Genomic DNA, 19,134 nt, shown 5'->3' with positions numbered 1-19,134 from the left:
TGTTTCTATACTATGAGGGAGGTGAGTGTGACAGACTTGGCAATTTATATACAGATTTGTTTTCAGCCCTGTTATCAGTCTTGAGGGTTGGTGGGCTGGCATTAGTGAGCAGCCATTCTGTTACTGTTATACCTCACTTCTATACCTTGTCTGTTGTCCTTGGTACTGTTGGTTATAAAAGGCATAAAATTCATGCTGTACTAGGTTACATGTTAAAATTCCAAGTTCAGATTGAAGTTTGACCAAAAGAAAAAGTTTCAGACTATTTCCTTCTCAGTTGGCTAGCCTAGGTGTGGAAGGTGAATATAAGACTAGAGGAACTATTCTAGACAAAGTTATGCATTTCCTAGCTATAATGTACTAGTTTCAGAAAGGGTTAAATGGTGTGGTTAGTGAATGGTTTTCTAGCTGCAGGGGTTTTTTAAAAGAGATCTAGGAATTCTACAGGTAATTGAATTCTTCAGGCATGGACTTATGGTCATTGAAAAAGTTTGAGCAAAATTCTCTTGCTTTGCTCCTAGATATAGTTCATATAGTATCTTGGAAATTCAGAATTCTTTTTTGTTTTTAAAGATTTTATGTCTATTTATGCTGGTTGGGCATTTTATTTGATAAACATGACATTTTAAAAGACTTTACACAATATGTTTGTTCCTTTGCTTTGCCCTTTTTTTCCCCTCACATTTTTTTCCTTCTTCCCACACTTCCCCAGGTCTGCATCACTGATGCTTTTTCCCATTTTTTCCCATGTTGTGAGCAAAGTTTTAACAGTACGTAGAAAGTTAACTGCCTGGAGTCTTTTAAATATAAGTAACACGCAACCAGTAATAAGCTGTCGGTTGTTTTTTTGCTGCCTGCGAAGAAACATAAACACAGCGCTCATTTCTGGCAGGTTTTTACTGTCAGAGTTTCTCCTATTATATTTATCTTACAATTTGCCAGGGGGTGAAGTTATTAAGTTTTAGCAGCAGCCATCGATCAAGTTCACAAGTTAACACGATAAAGGCTCTGTGCCGCTCCGATCCGGGGAAATGATGATCCTCACTCGGTAATTAACTAAATGAGAAAGTTAAATCTTACTTGAGAGCTGGGAGAGATGAAAGAGAGGTGTTTGTCAGTTTCTCAGTGGAAATTAGAAGCAGTTTTCTGCAATTCCCTAAGCTGCTGCTCTGTCATATTTTACATAAGCACTGGGAAAACGTCTTGTAATTAGTGCTGTCATGGAGGATTTTTTTTTTTGCTGAAGGATGTTGGAATAATTCATTAGATTATCAAGAAAGGCTTGTGTCCTGAAATGATTAGCACAGTGAAATTTAAACCATTAACGATAACAAGTTTAGAGCTTGCTGCAGTGCAGAGGCACCCAGGGTATGTCTGTGCCTATTTCAGTCATTTCTTATAATTAAACATTATGTCCTTTTTTTTTTCCCCCATCACTAAGACCCATCCAAAAATCCTTTTAAGGTGGCACTGTCTACATCAGTGGATTTACCAGCCTTGGAGGTGTGTATAGTTAGTAGCTATAATAATGCAGCAGTAAATTAAACTGCTGTGAGTTTCTTGGTTTGGAACAAAAGAACCTATGGCCCTGGAAGCTATAAAGTTGCATGAGGGAACTCACTACAGAGACAAGAGCCCCAGTTTTGAAACCTGAAAATGTCAAGTGATTATCCTATCCCTTTAACTACCTCAAAAATATGGAAATAATCAAAATGGCTTTCTTTTGATTTGGGTGAATTTTTAATATGTCTTTCCCAATAATTAGTAAGTAGAAAGAAAGATTGGCAAGTGTCCAGTCTTTAAATAACCATACATACTGGGACGTTTGTCAGTTTATTTCCTAGTGAGTTTTATTTAAAAGAATTGAAGTGATTGTAAGCTTTTTCTTGTTGGTTATTAGAAAACAGATTCATAATGTGTACTTTCCTTCTGCTGACAAATCTGCCCCTTCCTGTCTCCCACGTTCACTAATCAGATCTGACATATTTATGAGTTCACCTAATATGTAATCATATTTAGTAGAAGCTGTTAAAATATTAATGCAATAATCCTACTGAGAAGTGTGGTGTTTACTTCTTTTGAAATATACGTCCCATTCTATACGTACAGCCACCATTTTCTTCTCATTTGCACCCTCACCCCACAAAATAATGGACTGCTTTGGTCACTGAAAGTTATAAAGGTTAACTGAAAACTGGAATGTTAAAAGTTATGATCCCACTTTTGACCATTCATTACGTTTTACTCTGGATGTTCAATTTATGGCCAGATTCTTTTCAGTTTCTCTGAAATTCTTTTGTTAAAAGATGCCCAAGTGCCAATGAGCTGTATCCCTTCTGTTCTTTTTTCTTTTCTGCCCTAGCTCTTTGGGAGTTCCAGAGCTGTTCTGGACCTCCCTGCTGTCAGCATCTCCATCCCTAGGAGTGCTTACTTATATCTCAGTCCGAATCAAAATGTATACAATACCATTTCCTCTTAATTCAACCAAGACAATGTTGACTTTTTTTAAGAGAGATTTTTACCAAGAAATCAAGGAAAAACAATATGAAAAATAACCTTAAAATCAATGTTTTTGGATTCTTATTTAACTAAAGCCTGGCAGCAGCCAATAGAGACTATAGTGTAGACCTCTAAAAAATCCTCCCTTTCGCCCCCAGAGCTCTTACGTATTTTACCTTGTTTCTCCTGACCACAGGACCAAGAACCCTGGTTCTATCCCCATCCAGGTTAATGTATCGGATTAAATATTTGAAAGATCAGCCCTAGTGAAGAAGTAGATCATTATACTGAAATAAATGTGTGTTATAACCCAGACTTATAATTCTCAAAAGGCCCTTTCCCCCTCCTTCCTCTCTTGTGAGGGTAAAATACCTTTCTTCTAAGCATTTCTTAATCTGCCTCTTCTAATTTTAGCCATGATCACTTCTTGCCTGGATTATTTTATCAGACTTCTAATTGATCTTCCTTCCTCTGCTCTTGCAACTTGCCCTCATTATCCCCTCCATGCTGTATGTGGCAGCTAGTGTAAATATTTCTGAAGCATAAATCAGATGATGTCATACTTTACTTCAAAACCTCCAGGGGCTCTCCTTTATACTTGGGATAAAATCCAAACTCCTCACTGTGACACAGAAAGCCTTAGATGATGTGACTCCAGGCCACCTCACTAACCTCATTTCCCAACACTTTCCCCCTCATTCATTCCTCTCTAGCCATACTAACCTTCTTTCACTTGAACACACCTTTGACTTGCTCCTTTCTTCTGTCTGGAAGGCTTTTCCCTCAGATCTTCAAAAGACTGATTCATTCTCATCATTCAGATCTCAGCTCAGATGTTACCCCCTTCATTGTCATTTCATGACCACCTTAGTTAAAGTAGGCTGTACTATTCACTCCCTATTTTATGTTACCTTATTTTGTTTTCTTCACAATACTTATTGGTTTCTGAAATTAACATGTTTTTTATATATTCTCCCTCTACTCCTTCCCAAAGAAGGTAAAGAAACTTTGTGTGCCTGTTCGCCACAGTTTCCCTGACAGCTAGAAAAGTACCCGGCACAGGTAGTCACTCAATAAATGGTTGTTGGTTGATTGATAACTCTAGAGTTCTGACCAAAATTCTTGTCCTATCCCTCCTAGGCTACAGCCTTATCTCCAGCACAACCCTTGCCCATTTTATTCTTACATTCGTTTATCATCTTAATCATTATGTCCCCTTTCCCCTACCATGAGTTTCAATGCCAGTCTTTCCACAGAGCCCTTCTTGAGGCCAAACAGAACCGTTAAATATCGTTTGCATCTCTGTAGTCATAAATATCACTCTCTTCATTTAGTCCTTGCACCCCCAATTCCAAATGGTGTCCTATGTCTGAAACTTTTTTCCCTCTACTTACCACACCCTTCCTTGTGGTTAAAGCAGGGTTTGCATGCCAACTAGAAACATTTGTCCTTTCACCATCAAGTTCAACCAGTCCATACTATATCTTCCAACCTGTACACAATACAGTTAGCAAAGTCAGCACACTTAATATTGCAGTGGTGGTGGTCAGGCTAGTTGGTGTCTGCAACTATATGTTTTTCCCTCCTCGCCCAGGCAGCAGCTTTAGAGAAATTCATGGTAATTTTGAAAGTGGTACATATAATATGTTTTCAGAGGGGAAAAATGTTAGCCCTTAGCCTTTGAGGACCAAGCTGAAGACAGTCATATAAATACTTAAGTCCTTTCATTTTGCATGCTTGTCACCTGGCAGCTTCTTTCTTTCTTTCTTTTCTGGAGATAACTGTTCATTGTAAACAGAAAAGCAGAAGAGGAGATGTGCAGGGGTGGCAGAAAGTTAGTGTTACCATTAAACTGAGGTGGTTTGTCAGCTTTCCTAGACATTTAAGCAGTAGTGGTTGAGTCATCAGGCTTTTGTTGGGAAAGCCAAATCAATTCTATTGCTACCGGTAACAGTTACCCTCTCTCCCATACACTCTAATATACAACCTTTTGATTTTTTAATAATTGAACTTTTTCACTGTACCCTTGTGGATTTTCAAAGGTTCTCAAATTGAAATTTTGCTGCATTTACTTTAGACATTAGTAGATAAATCTGTATGGGAGAATGATAGAAGAGATTTGATAATGAAGCCCTTTATTTCCAGAGTTCTCTACAAATGTAATATCTTAATTACAAATGAAATTAATATTATAGAGGCATTTATCCTTAGGAACAGTCTATCCTTAGAAGCTTTTAAAATCCGTTTTATTAAGATAATTTACATACAGTAAAATACACCCATTTTAAGTATACAGTTCAATAAATTTGACAAATATATACACCTGTGTAACTACCAAGCTATAGAACATTTTCATTGCCCCAAAAACTTTCCTTGTGCCTTTACTCAGTCACTCCCACCCCACATCCAGTCCTGAGGAACCACTGATCTGTTTTTACAATTATAAATTAGATTCGTTGTTCCTAGAATTTCATGTAAGTAGAATCATAAAGTATATACCCTTTTGTTCCTACCTTCTTTCATTCAGCATGTTTTTGAAATTCATCCTTGTCATTCTGTGTATCTGTAGTTCATTCCTTTTATTGCTAAGTACTATTCCATTGTACGGATATATCACAATTTGTTTATCAGTTCAACTCTAGATGGGCACCAAAGGGCTTTTGTGTGGAAATGTTTTCATTGCGTGTGGAGAGGGGTGGGTGGCAGTAAATACGTAAGAGTAGAATTCCTGGGTCATATGGTAAGTTTATGTTTAACTTAATAAGAAGCCGTCAACCTGTTTTCTAAAGTGGTTGTACCATTAAACACTGCCAGCAACGTATGAGAGACCCAGTTGCTCCTCATTCTTGCCAATACTTGGTATCATTAGTCTTTTTAATTTTAGCCTCTCTAGTAAATGTATAGTAGTATCTCGTGATTTTAATTTGCATTTTCCTGGTAACTAATGATGTTGAACATCTTTTCACGTGTTTATTGGCATCCATAGATCTTTTTTTCTGAAGTGTCTGTTTAAATCTTTTGCCCACTAAAAAAAAAGTTATTTTCTTATTACCAAGTTCTAAGAGTTCTTTATATATTTTAGATACAAGTCCTTTGTCAAATACATATATTGCAAATATTTCCTCCAAGCTTGCTGTTTGTATTTTTATTTTCTTAACTATTTCTTTTGGAAACCAGAAGTTTAAAATTTTGCCACATGCCAATTTATCTATTTTTTTCTTTAAAAAAAAAGAAAGTTTGTACTTTTTTGGTGCATTTGTGCTCTATCTATGAAGTGTTTGCCTATCCCAAGCGCACCAAGATTTTCTCATATATTTTCTTCTAGAAATTCTGCTTTAGCTCCTACATGTAAATCCAGAATCTACTTACATTAATTTTTGTATATAGTCTCAAGTAAAGAACAAAGTTCGTTTTTTCTATGTAAATATCCAGTTGTTTCGACATCATTTGTTGAAAAGACTATCCTTTCCCTATTGAATTATCTTGACACCTTTCTCAAAACTTAACTGGCCGTATGTGAGTCTATTTGTGGACTGTCTATTCTGTTCCATTGATCTATATGTTTGTCTTTACATCAGAGCCACACTATCTTTACTGTTGCTTTTTTATAAGTCTTGAAATTCAGTGGTGTGAGTCCTCCATCTTTGTTTTTATTTTTCAAGATTGTTTTGGCTAAAGTGTAGGTCCTTTGCATTTCTGTACAAATTTTAGAATCATCTTATCAATTTGCCTGCTGGGATTTTTACTTATATTGCATTGACTGTATAGATCAATTGGAAAGAATAAACATCTTAACAATATTGAGTCCAATTTGTGAACATAATATATCTCTCCATTTTTTAAAGTCTTCTTAAATTTCCCTCAGCAATGTTTTGTGGTTTTCAGTTTATAAGTATTACACATTTGTTGTTAAATTTGTTCCCAAGTGTTATGGTTTTTTTAATGCTACTGTAAATTTTCTAGGCAGACAGATTTTTTTAAATATATTTCAAAAAAAAATGTAATGAGTATGGTGGTCACCCTTAGGGGTGCTGGTGACCCAAAAAAAGGAGCACAAGTCAGGGCTTTTGAGGCTGGTGATAATCTGTTTCTTGATCTGGGTGCTGGTTACATGGGTGTGCTCACCTTGGGAGAGTTCATCAAGCTGTAAACATAAGATTATGCATTTTTATGTATATTATACTTCAAAAATTAAAATAGAAAATTAAAATAGAAAAACAATATCTATATATATAGTACTTAGTGAGAAAGAAGGATGTATTTTCAAAAAGAGAGGGAAGGTCCAACTCCAGCAGTGTCATAAGTTCATTAAATATGTTGATTTATTGAGCACTTTACAGTGTGCCAGGTGGTGAGCTAAGCATGCTTTTCTTTGATTATTTTATTTGATCCTCACAAAAACCAAATGGAATACATTTTATAATTATCCCCATTTTACAGATGAGGGAAACAGAGACTCAGAAAATATCAAGTTATTTATTCCACGTCACGCAGTTGGTAAGTTGAGGAGGTAGAATTTGAAACCAGGTCTTTCTACTCTAGGGCCAGGGCTATTAAAACAATACGGTGTGGTGTGTAGTAGTTAAGAGTAACTCATTTGAAGTGATGATGGATCTGAGGTATGTGTCTTTCTATCTCACAAGGAAATATTCTGCTTTGAGGGGTGGTGACTAAAATCTAGTACCAACTAGAATAGCCCAGACAGTTGGTAAATATATGACCTCTCAGTTTATACTTCATTTCTACTAGCCAAATGTTTAGGTCCCATTTATGATTTGATCATTGACAGTATAAGAAAGTCTTGACTGAATTTTAGCTCCTGCAGTGGGTTAACCAAACTTGTGAAATCCTTAGGCACTTTTGTCTATAGTCTGATAGCCACTGACCAAAGCATGACTCCCCACGATTATGGATATATCTGGTTTGTTTAAGGTATAAACAGAATAATTTCATTACCTTGCTGATTATTGTTCCCCGTTACTGGCATTTCTGGTCTTTAGCCAGAAAACAGTACTCTGGGTAGCATCCAATTCAGGTCCATTTCTAACTTTTAAAAGACAAAGGACATATATGTAAAAGATGATGGACTGGGAGGTTTTGGTTATTGGGATGAGATGTGGCATTTGGGCAAGCTTGTAAACCCACCTATTTGTTAGCTTTCTAAATCTTACTCCGTGTTTCTTGATTTCTGAGATGCAAACAAATAACCTACACAAAAAGCAGCCCTAAGGTCTCCCAAAGCCTGTGTTTAACAAGGTTCATATTAATCATTTTTAGTCTATATCATAGACAACAGTGGCGTTTATGCTAGAAAACGTCCAACTCTGTACACCACGGCTTGCTGTTTACAGGTGTCAGCTCTTTCTGTGTAAATAGAATGGCTAATACCATTCTTAAAAATGTGCATTCAGCTGTGTATCAGGAATCATTTGTAAAAAGGCCCGCATGTAGGATTTAACATGTAGAAATTAAGGGAAGTGTGTGCCTTAAATAGCAGAAGCTGATTATCCAAATTTGATACAGTTTTATGGCACATTCAGTATGTCTCAACAGGTATGAACCTCCATAGTAACATGGGTCTCTCTGCCAAATTGGGATTGCCTCAGGCAAAAATGCCAAAGATCCCTCAAATTACTTTGAAAAGTACCTAGTTATACCACTTTGTGGTTATCCTCTAAAGAAAACCAGCTTTCTTCAGAGTAGTAAACGTTTTAGTTCATTTCTGAGTCTTCTCTGAGTATTCCCCAGAATCAAACCTGACTCCTTGTCTCCTTTTTTTCCTCATACCCCATATCCAGTCCATCAGCAATTTCAGTTGGATCTGTTTTCAAAATATGCATTGAATCCCAGTTATTTCTCACCACCTCTACAGCAACCACTCTAGTCCAAAAGATTGTTGTCTCTTCCATGGACTACTGTGAAGTAGTCTCTTAATTAGTCTCTTTATTTCCATTTATCTCCCCTACAATGTATTGTCTACACAGCAGTGATCTTCTTAAAAGGTGTCAGATCATGTCACTCTCAGGCTTTTTAGGTGCTTCTGCATGAGACCTCTCTCTGCATAGCTTCTCATCCTCCAGACTTCCTTCTCCAGAAGGGTAGCCTGAATTTCTTATGTGGTAGCTCAAGGCTCGAAGGAGTAAGCAGAAGCTGCTTAAGCTCAGAAGTCCCAGAATGTCACTTTCTCCACATTCTGTTAATCAAAGCCCAGATTTAAAGGCTAGGACAAACTCCACCTCTTGGTGGGTGGAACGGCATTCATGTTCAGGGAGGGATGGAATTGTTTGGAGCCACCTTTGGAGATTAGCTACCACTACCTAAATGACCTGGATGATCTGGCTTGGACTACTTCTCCAACTTTATTTCTCCTTGCTGACTTGGTGCCAGACAGACTCTTACCCAGGACCTTTGCCTCAAAATGCCCATTGCCTAGACCATTCTTCCCTCGTATAACAAAATGTCTAGTTCCCTCATTTCCTTCATGTCTCAGTTCAAATGTCATCTCTTTAGACAAACTGTCTTTGACGCTTTAGACTTAAATAACTATATTAGTCTTTTTTTTCCAATTGCTGCATAACAAATCACCACAAACTTCGCAAGTTAAAATAATACCCATTCATTAGTTCACAGTTCTCTAGGTGGGAAGTCTGGCAGAGCATGGCTGGGTCCTCTGCTCAGAGTGTCATAAGGCTGAAATCAAGGTGTTGGCTGAACTGAATTCTCATCTGGAGGCTCTGGGGGAAGTTGGCAGAATTCAGTTCCTTGCATTTGTAGGACTGAGGTCCCCATTTCCTTGCTGGCTGTCATCAGGGAGCTGCTCTCAGCTCTTAGAGGCTGACGACATTCCTTGCCACACCATCCCCTTCCTCTTCTGCAACCAACTGGAGAAAACTCTCAGCTTTTAAAGGGCTCATTTGTTTAGGTCAGACCCACCACAGTAAGCTCCCTATCTTAAAGTCAACTGATTTGGGACCTTAATTAAATCATCGCCGTGCCTAAATATTTGTTTAAATAACTGAGAAGATGTTTGTGCACCAGAGGCCAAGAATCTTGGGGGAATCATCTTAGAGTTTTGCCTACTACAATAATATACACTTTTTTCTATCTCCTTATCCTGCTTTATTTTTCTTCATAGCACTATCTGTACTATATATTTTCTATTTGGTTATGTTTTTAACTTGCTATACACACTAGAACATAAGTTCCTGATAATAGAGACTGTTATTTTTGTTCAGTGTTGTATTTCTAGTACCTAGGGCAGTGTTTGGTATATTGTAGATGCTCAATTAATGTTTATTGAATGAACCAATTAATTAAAAAGACTTATGGCATGTAATTTTGATGACAGCAGAGATGGGATTTTTTTTGGAAGGAAAAGGGTAGATTGAGCATATAAATGTTACCAAAGGTACCAAGTCTCAAATTATTCATTGGCCTCTCTTTGCATGGAGGATTTCTTATTTGACTGTTAAAAAATAAGTTGTGTGTAAGTAATTGTGTGAGTGTCCAGTAACTGGTGTATGTAAGAAAAAGCAAATTAACTTTTTTGCTTGCTAGTGATAATAACTTAACATACTTTCAGCCTTCATCAGTATATCTCCAAATAATGTCTTCCTGTGAACTTATGGAAATAGATGCCTAATCATCTGGCAATATTCCTGATTTACCAGGAATATTGGTAATACCAGTTACTTACTGTGATATTTCTGTGGCTTTCCATGTGATTGCTGTTCACAAACATCCAATTACTAATAGAGTAACAGAGTGAGCTCCATCATATGGACCTAACATAACATGCTAGACTAGAAAATTATATATTTCCCTCATTTTTAATACTTATTGTTATATCTTTCTTTTAATGCACTGCTTCTACAGACAAAACTTACCAATGGCACTTCCAGTATGATTGTGCCCAAGCAACGGAAACTCTCAGCAAGCTATGAGAAGGAAAAGGAACTGTGTGTCAAATATTTTGAGCAGTGGTCAGAGTCCGATCAAGTGGAATTTGTGGAACATCTTATATCCCAAATGTGTCATTACCAACATGGGCACATAAACTCGTATCTTAAACCTATGTTGCAGAGGGACTTCATAACTGCTCTGCCAGGTATGTCTATGGGTGTTTGTGAGCCATTAATTTGCCTGGAAGATATGTTACAATGGTAATGGTAGTGGATTTTCAGGTATACATCTCTCTTTTTAAAAGTCTTTATTGGCTTGATTTTTACAAACTGAGTCCTTTAATTGTACCTTCTTGGGGTATAAATACAAAAAATCAAACTCTGGAAAGAGGCTTCTCTTTTCCCTGCCTTCTCCCTATCTCATGCCCTTCTACTCACCCTATTTTCACCCACACATAGGTCCAAATAAAATCTTTTCTGAAACATTATCTGATTTGAGGTATGTCTTTTATAATGTTTCAAAATATGTTCACTTATGTACTTGGATTTGGATTTCTAAGGAAATTTATCAACAGAATATTTAAATTGTAGGAATCAATAAGAAACATTTTTAATTGAGTATTTTAGAAAGAAAGATATCTCAGGAGCCTTGTAACATTAAATATGTAAGTTCCAGGCTTCACAATTTCACTGTACTCAGTAACCAAATAGCTATTGTAAACTATATATGTAAAAATATATATTTCTTAAAATGTATATTTAAATATAACACACACACACACACATATATACACACACACACTCAAAATACTTTTTTTGGAAGGTGCTGTGGTTGTTTCACTGAATGTTCGATGGTGATCTAGGACACTCCATAGGCATCAGAATTTGGGGAAAATGTTCTCTTAGTGAAATATAAGGTTCTCATCTGTCAAAAACTAATTTTAAAAGAAAAAATAGGGGGCCGGCCCAGTGGTGCAGCAGTTAAGTTCACATGTTCCGATTCTCGGTGGCCTGGGGTTCGCTGGTTTGGATCCCAGGTGCGGACATGGCACCGCTTGGCATGCCATGCCATGGTAGGCATCCTACATATAAAGTGGAGGAAGATGGGCATGGATGTTAGCTCAGGGCAAGTCTTCCTCAGGGAAAAGAGGAGGATTGGCAGCAGTTAGCTCAGGGCTAATCGTCCTCAAAAATAAAGAAAGAAAGAAAAGAAAAAAATAGTACAAAGATGAGTGAGTCTCTAAAATATATCTTGTTTTTATTTTTTGTTTGTTGTTTCCTGTTTATAGAAGTTATAGGAAGCTTAGAAAATTTTAAAAAGTTTAAAATATAAAAATAAAATTTCCCAGAACCCTACCATTCAGAGAGAACTACTAATTTGCTATTTTGGCATGTAGCCTTCCTATTTTTTCTAGATGTGTATATTTCCCTCTAAAGCTGGGATCATAAGTGTTTATAACGTATTTGTTCTTACTGTGTTCTTTATTGAACATTTAGGTAGTTTAAAATGTTTTTCCTGTTATAAACTACACTATGGTAGACATTCTTATTCATAAATCTTTTGGGCATCCTAGGAAAAAATGCCAGAAGTGGGATTCCTGTATTAATGAATTATAAACATTTTTGAGGCTTTTAATACATGTTCTAAACTGTCCTTTAAAAAAAATACCAACTTATACCCTCCCCGAAACTGCATATTACCACTTTGTTCAATCTTTGCCAATTATATCTTTTTTAAAAATTTCTTCTTCCAAAATTGGAATTTTAATTACCCTTTAAGACAAAATAAATGCCTATTTATATCTTAGTTTAAAACTGAATTTGTAAGTATATCTTTTGTTAAGTAGAGTAGACTTCTGCCCCCTCTTCACTGATTGGATTTTGTTTTAGCCATAGACAACAGTTTTCTTTGTGCGAACAATCTTTGTGTACCTCATTATTGTGCTCTCCCCAGTCACCGAGACATGCTACTATCTCAAGCATATACCACTAAGAATTGAATAGGAGTTGATTAGACCTGTGTATCCTTTGCCTAATACCGATCCCTGATGTGTATCTGCTGACCAATTTATAAGATATTGAATCATCAGTCTAAGGCTTTATGACCATTTTAACTTATAAACCTACACCATCTGGCTACATTCAGTAAACCAAACTGCTTCAAAAAATGCCTGTAATCCATTAATGTAATGGTTTTGTTTGGAGTGTTACGTGAAATTACTTCCAAAGACTTATTATAGGGACATAGTGAAAGATTAGGAGCAATTTGATGGCAGCCATTAAAAACACAAGAATGCATTTTGGAAACTTCTTATGGTGTAGAAAGTCTCAATATAAAGATGCAGGAATTGTACCATCACTTATTTTTCATGAAGAACTAATTATTATATCTTTAATTGGCTTATGGTCATGTTCCTTTAATAAGAATTAGGTGATGGATGCCTCCATCTGCTTATGCTTAAATATAAACATGTGATGCCAGCCAAACAAGATCCATTTAATGTTTTCTTTTCCAAATCTGCTGAAAAATGTGACTGATATCCATACAGTATAATTAGAATACCGTTTAAGCACATTTGTTGTTAATGCTGTCCACATGTGTCTTTGTATGATTCAGGAGAAGGGCACAAAATGAAATGTGGTATTCTCTTTCCTATTTGTTAAGTTTTTGCCTAAGGAGGTCAGAGTATGAAGAAATCCCTCTGCACTATTTAAGTCTTTAGCATATCTCTGATATGTAACCTGTAAAAAGAAATAACTTTGAATGTTTTGTCTCACTTGTGAATTAGAACAGCAGCCAAAAGGTTTATTAGTGTAATCATCCTATTTTATAAGATCTATTCCTCTGAGGCCTCAGTACAGATCTGGGTGGTAGAGAATTTTACTTGGGAAGCCTATCTAGTTTATACAGCCCAAGATCTACTTCCACTCTATTCCTTTCTGCATCCTACGAAATAGTCCCTGAATTTCTAACCGTTATCTATTGGTCTTGGATTTTTTCATTTTTGGCTAACTGTCATTTAGGTTTTATAGCAGCAACTATTCTCAAATATAGTTTTTTTTAAAACATCTGAAATTAAACTCATCCCTGAACTTAAACATACTTCTCTGTCTTTCCTCTTGGGATGTTCCTATACCAATCTGTATTTCCTTCTTCTCTCCTTTCTGCATGCCCCAAATTCTATAACCCAGCACATTCTGACTTAGTGCCTCTCCCCCAGTACATTTAAAGGATATTTCTTTTACTGAACAGCTTTGGAAGTGCAGCCGTAATAGAAATGGAATGAGAAATGGACCTAATATAGCGATTTGGGGGGGGGGGGGGGGAGTCTGAATCACAGAGTTTGAGATGCCATCCATAGAACATCCCCTAGTGCTGAAATCCATATAGATAGATGTGAATCGTTTTCTGGAATCCTTTTTATTTTTAATGTCTTGGGGGGTTTGCTGGTTGTTAGCTTTAACTTCCGTATCTAAAGGAAGATGGAAAATATTGTTCATTTCTGTAACCTTATGGAAAAATTATTGACACTCATTTTACCCAAGTCTCTGTTTGAAAAAGAAACTGGAGCACACTAGGGACAGTGATGTGCCTTCATAGCAGAATAAATGCTGTTCTGTTTTAAAGGACCTTTTGTAAAAAATCATTCACCATCACCTATGTTCTTTTTCTTTGCCTCCTCCCCCCACTGAAAGCTCGAGGTTTGGATCACATTGCTGAGAACATTCTGTCATACCTGGATGCCAAATCACTATGTGCTGCTGAACTTGTGTGCAAGGAATGGTACCGAGTGACATCTGATGGCATGTTATGGAAGAAGCTCATCGAGAGAATGGTCAGGACAGATTCTCTGTGGAGAGGCCTGGCAGAACGAAGAGGGTGGTGAGCCTTTTAACTTTCTTACTGTTATAGGGCTTCAGGACCTGGCTGTTCAGAGTTACTGAAATATTTCTGGGAACCAATGAGACTGCTTATCGTTTAATACAGTGATTTTGCGCTGGTTTATAGCAAAAAGTGTAAAATAGTTGTTCATGTAGTCAGCAGTTTTTCTTCTGACCACTCACTCATAAATAGCAAATAATATATTAATACTGCTTTGCAAAAAATAATGAAAACCTGATCAGCCCTCCCGTTTAAAGCATTCTGTTCTCTGGCCAGAAATTGGTATCCTGAAAAAGGGCCGATGGGCAATTTATAAGGCAAGTGGATGACTTTGAGTCACACAGAAGCCATCAGATCCAGCTTTCCCCTAAAAAAATCCAGAACAAATACTTATTTTTCTCCTTCCAAAGATTTCTTACCTTTACCCCATATCTGTGGTGTTTTATCATCTTTGTAATCAAAATTATTTTTATGCCCAAGTAGAATAAGAGCTCTAGCCATCAGAGTGAAAAATGGAATTTAGTATAAATCATTGTTTCTTCATAAGACATTTACTTTTTCAAGATTTTACTACTTAATCCTGAATTCCTTAAGGCATTATATAGTTAGCAGCCTAAGAGAATTCACCAATTTTGTTGTTGTTCTCTTAACGTAGTGGTACCATTTCATTAGAACTTCTGAAAGATGCCGTCTATATATAATTTTCTCTCAGAGGATGTCTCTAGAATGTCACTATAGGAAAGTCAGGTGTGAATATTTCATAAATAAAATAAACGTGACATATTAAGTACTTTAGTTGATAGATATGCACCAGTAGGCATATATGTGCTCAGTGATAATCCTGAGCAATTAAGTTTATCAATTGTTAAAGAAATGCCAAACAGTGAAGAATGGAGGATCAACTTTTCTTAGCAATTTTCATAAAAATATAGTTGGCTCCCTTTCTTTTTCTGTATCTTTGAAATTCATGAATAATATATAATTAACATAATGACCTCTAAATATTATACCAAATGCTTCAAGAGATTTCTGTCATTCTGGCTATTAGGAAGACTTTAAGATTTCCCTCAAATTCAATTAAAGAAAGCAAATTCCAGGCAATTCTTTGGCTATATGAAAATTGCATAAATGGAAACTTATTCTATTTCCCCTTTCCAAATGTGTTTTTCTTATTCTCACTTATAGAAAGATAGAAACCTTATCTTTCATAACTTACTTCATACTTTGGAAATAAGCTCTATCGTATAAAAAAGCAAGTAAGTTACATAGTTGTGTGGCGTCCAAAGTCTATCATCCTGCTAAGTGTGCCAGAACCAGCCTTAGAAATAGAGAAGGTAGTTGCTTACATGGGAAAGTTTTAGGGTAGCTAGAAATATTTCTCTACCCCTCAGGGGAAAAAAGTAGAGAAAAAAAGGAAAGAAAAGAAACTCTCCTCCAGATAATTGATCTGAAATTTCAGTGACAGAGATTCGTTCCTATAGCTGTAAAGGTTTTGTTCCCTGTTAAAATACACCTTGTTCCCTTTTAGACTGTATATGACAGGAAACGGTTATCAGACCTTGAGACTTTACAAAGTCTTTTTTTGAAGCCAGAGAGAACAAGAAGTAGATGGTCAGATCTTGGCAGATGCATGTGAAAATGCCATTGATAAACATAGGTTCCACAATTTTGCTGAGGATAGGCACTAAACAGCAAGATCTGATATGTTAGTTACAAAGAAAAAAACAAATAAAATCATTGAAAAGATGGCTTTTTGATCTTTTTAAACAGTATATGAAAATATAGCTGAGAAATAATCCAGAATCCAGCACTAATTATCACTCTTTACCCTCTCTTCAACCAAGAAACCCATTCCTGTTCTTTTGAGTATCCTTCAGAGTTATGACTATATTCCTTTGTCTTTGGCCACATTTGTCATCTTAGCTTGATACAGACCCATGAAATTACAAATATTTGTCCACTCCTCAAGACCTCCTCCAGTATCCCCTTGACTTTCTGTAGCTGCTTCTGTTTTTTACATGTTGCCTGTCTTCCTGTGTTGGTTGTCGTCTGCCACTTTTTAAAAAAAATTTAATGTATGATCAGTTTCTCATTTTCTTCTTTCAAGTTGTCTTACTAAGCCTACTGTGTCAATAAAGTCTTTCTGTTATACTTTCCCACAAATGCTATTATTGAAAGTTTCTTACATTTCCTCCAACCAAAAATAAACAAGTAAATACAGTTTTCTAATAACGCTTTGAGTTTAAATTCCACTCTGCTATTGTGTTTATATCTAGATGAATTTGACAGTCTGCCCCTAGGACATGAACTCTGTCATTTTCACTCTTGAATAATACTGAATATGCTGTCTCTGCTCAGTAATGGTTACTCTAAAAGTATGATAAAAGACCACTTGGGAAAAGTCTATTTTCTTAATCAGCAGATCATGTTTTATGATAACATTCTGAAGTTAGTATTTAGCGTTTATTATGTACTCTTGCTCTCAGAGGTACTAGGCATTTCACATACAAGTGGTCCCTGTTGTCAAAGAGCTTGCATCATAAAAGATTTTGACTTACAACATAGATATATACTGAGAAATCAGTTCTCAACATCTAGCTACCCTTTTTATAGTACCTTTGATTTGAAGAAATTCACATACTTCTTTACCAAGGCATGGTAAATACAGTGGGATAGAAAATGAGATCAGAAAAGTATATGCTTTCTCTTTCCTTAGGATGTAGAGATAGTTGTATTGCATACGAAGAAAATCCTGGAGTGCCTGTATAGGTTGCCAGAGATTAAAAGGAAGACAGGAATCTGAGGAATTGTGGGCACTGAGAGACAATAAAGTAGTTAAGAGTGAGGGCTCTGAAGTCAGACTTAGATTCAAATCCCAGGTCTGCTCACTAGCTGTGTGACCTTGGGCAAGTTACTTAACCTCCCCGACATTTGATTTCTTTATCAGCAAAATCAATATAGTGATTCCTACCTCATTAAAGGATGTTGAAGTTGAAATTATTAATAATTATTAACCAGATTTAGAATCTCTTCATTCAAAATCTGCTGTTTGCCTGCAATGTGTTTATCGAATAAGATTGTTCAAAGTGTATCTCTTAAGCTAGAAGTATTTCATAATGTGTCTTGTTCGGCCTTTTCTTTATGTTAGTGTATCATGTTTCTTGCTCCTATTAGTCCCCTTTTAAAAACTATTATTTTAGCTCCTCCATTGCAGATTTCCCTTTCTGTATTAACACAGAAGTCAGAACCAGCTACCTTCCTGATAGGAAATTTTTTCAACTAATTTTCAAGGTATATAATAGGAAGAGGGCAGGGTAGAAGCGCTCCTGGAGACATCAAACAATTAATTATATTGTAATGGAGCTATAGAGGGAGGAGTGGATGACTGGCCCAGAGAAAACATGATTTCTCTGGTGCCAGTATTACACTCAGAGGCATTTCTGCCTGTCTCCACTTTGCAAGGCACGGTGCCAGTGAGAACAGCAGTTAGTACACCCATAGTGGGGTTTACTAGCTTCCACACCGTGTTTGGTGGGTTCTTAACTTCAGGATGAGGAATTAAATTTTTTACCCAGCAGGAAGTGATTGCCATTTACTGATTTTTTTTTGTAGCAAAGATCTAGCTTGGGATATGAGTATTCCAGGGATGTGCTGTCATAAGGAAGGAGATGCTAACAAATGTTGCTCACAGGAATCAAGGAAAGGCAGTAAAATGCATGTATGTGTGTATGTAGCCAGGAACACACCTGTGAAAGTCAATTTCATGCCTTAGACTTGACAGCACAGTGCTCTTAGGCATTTCCTTTCATCTTCTTCCATACCTGGTGCTGGACACTCCTGTGATGCCTTTGTTTTCTGTCGAAATGAACTGAATTGCTCCTTTTAAAGCATAGCTACACTGATCACCAGCAGCCTGGGTGCCTGAGCCACCAGCACACCTTCCTCCACATAAATGAAGACGAGACAAAGTGATCTCCATGACAGAGGCATTCCTGCTGCCCACGATGCTAGGCTCCAGTGACACTGGCACAGCTTTACTCAGTGAAAAGGCTGTGGGGCATGTACCTAGTTCAAAGGTAGTAGATACCATCACTAACAAAACTTTCAAAAGATAAGGCCAATGAGTCTGTCTGTACAGGAGTGTGACAGACAAGTAGATGAATTCTGATTATACATATTCCTTTGGCTATTGACATTGTAATATTCCTGAAGGCCTGATACTCTGATGTTCTACATGGAAATCATCATGTTTTACCCAAAACAAATCAGTGTTGACTGAATTCCTTACAGCCCAGAAAGTTCCTCCTTGATGTGGGACTCCTGAAATCAGGCTTGACTTCACACCTCCTCTAGCTAGTTAGGGAGATTACGTGGAACGGTAACTGTGAAAACACTTTGAAGAGAGATGAAGCTCCTTGTAAATGTACAGTATTATGATTTTTATTGGGAAATATTTGTTGTTTTTTTAGGGGACATTATTTATTCAAAAACAAACCTCCTGATGGGAATGCTCCTCCCAACTCTTTTTATAGAGCACTTTATCCTAAAATTATACAAGACATTGAGGTAAGAATCTATGTATATTTGGGTATTTGCCAAATACTAGAGAAACATCAGCATTCTTCAATACCAGCATTGTTACAGCAAACCCATTAAGGTTTATTGATGTGGGTTAAATATCAATTTCTTTACAAGTGAATAGGCTAGGTAAAATGTAGTAAATTGCCAAGCAAAAATGTTAAAGCTTTTAAAAATTGTTTACTGATAGATGAGCAAGAGAGAGGGCATGTGATGTCGTCATACAATAGCTGTGAGACTGTTAAGGTTACACTTAGAAGCTGATATACAGTT

General features: G+C 36.6%; 1 protein-coding gene across 6 annotated transcripts in view; it reads left to right on the top strand.

Moving 5' to 3' along the window:
- BTRC (beta-transducin repeat containing E3 ubiquitin protein ligase) overlaps window positions 1-19,134 on the top strand; it is a 161,124-nt gene that overhangs the window by 122,383 nt on the left and 19,607 nt on the right. For all 6 annotated transcript variants that reach the window (XM_014837639.3, XM_014837644.3, XM_014837641.3 and 3 more), the window contains 3 exons: window positions 10,375-10,606; window positions 14,097-14,283; window positions 18,753-18,849. In XM_014837639.3, coding sequence (XP_014693125.1) covers window positions 10,375-10,606; window positions 14,097-14,283; window positions 18,753-18,849 — 516 coding nt within the window. The remainder of the gene's footprint in view (window positions 1-10,374; window positions 10,607-14,096; window positions 14,284-18,752; window positions 18,850-19,134) is intronic.

This window comes from Equus asinus, chromosome 2 (genome assembly GCF_041296235.1).
Source record: "Equus asinus isolate D_3611 breed Donkey chromosome 2, EquAss-T2T_v2, whole genome shotgun sequence".
In the NCBI taxonomy this organism is placed as follows: Eukaryota; Metazoa; Chordata; class Mammalia; order Perissodactyla; family Equidae; genus Equus; species Equus asinus.
Note: the sequence above shows the minus strand (reverse complement) of the source record. Positions and strands in the feature narration are given on the sequence as shown.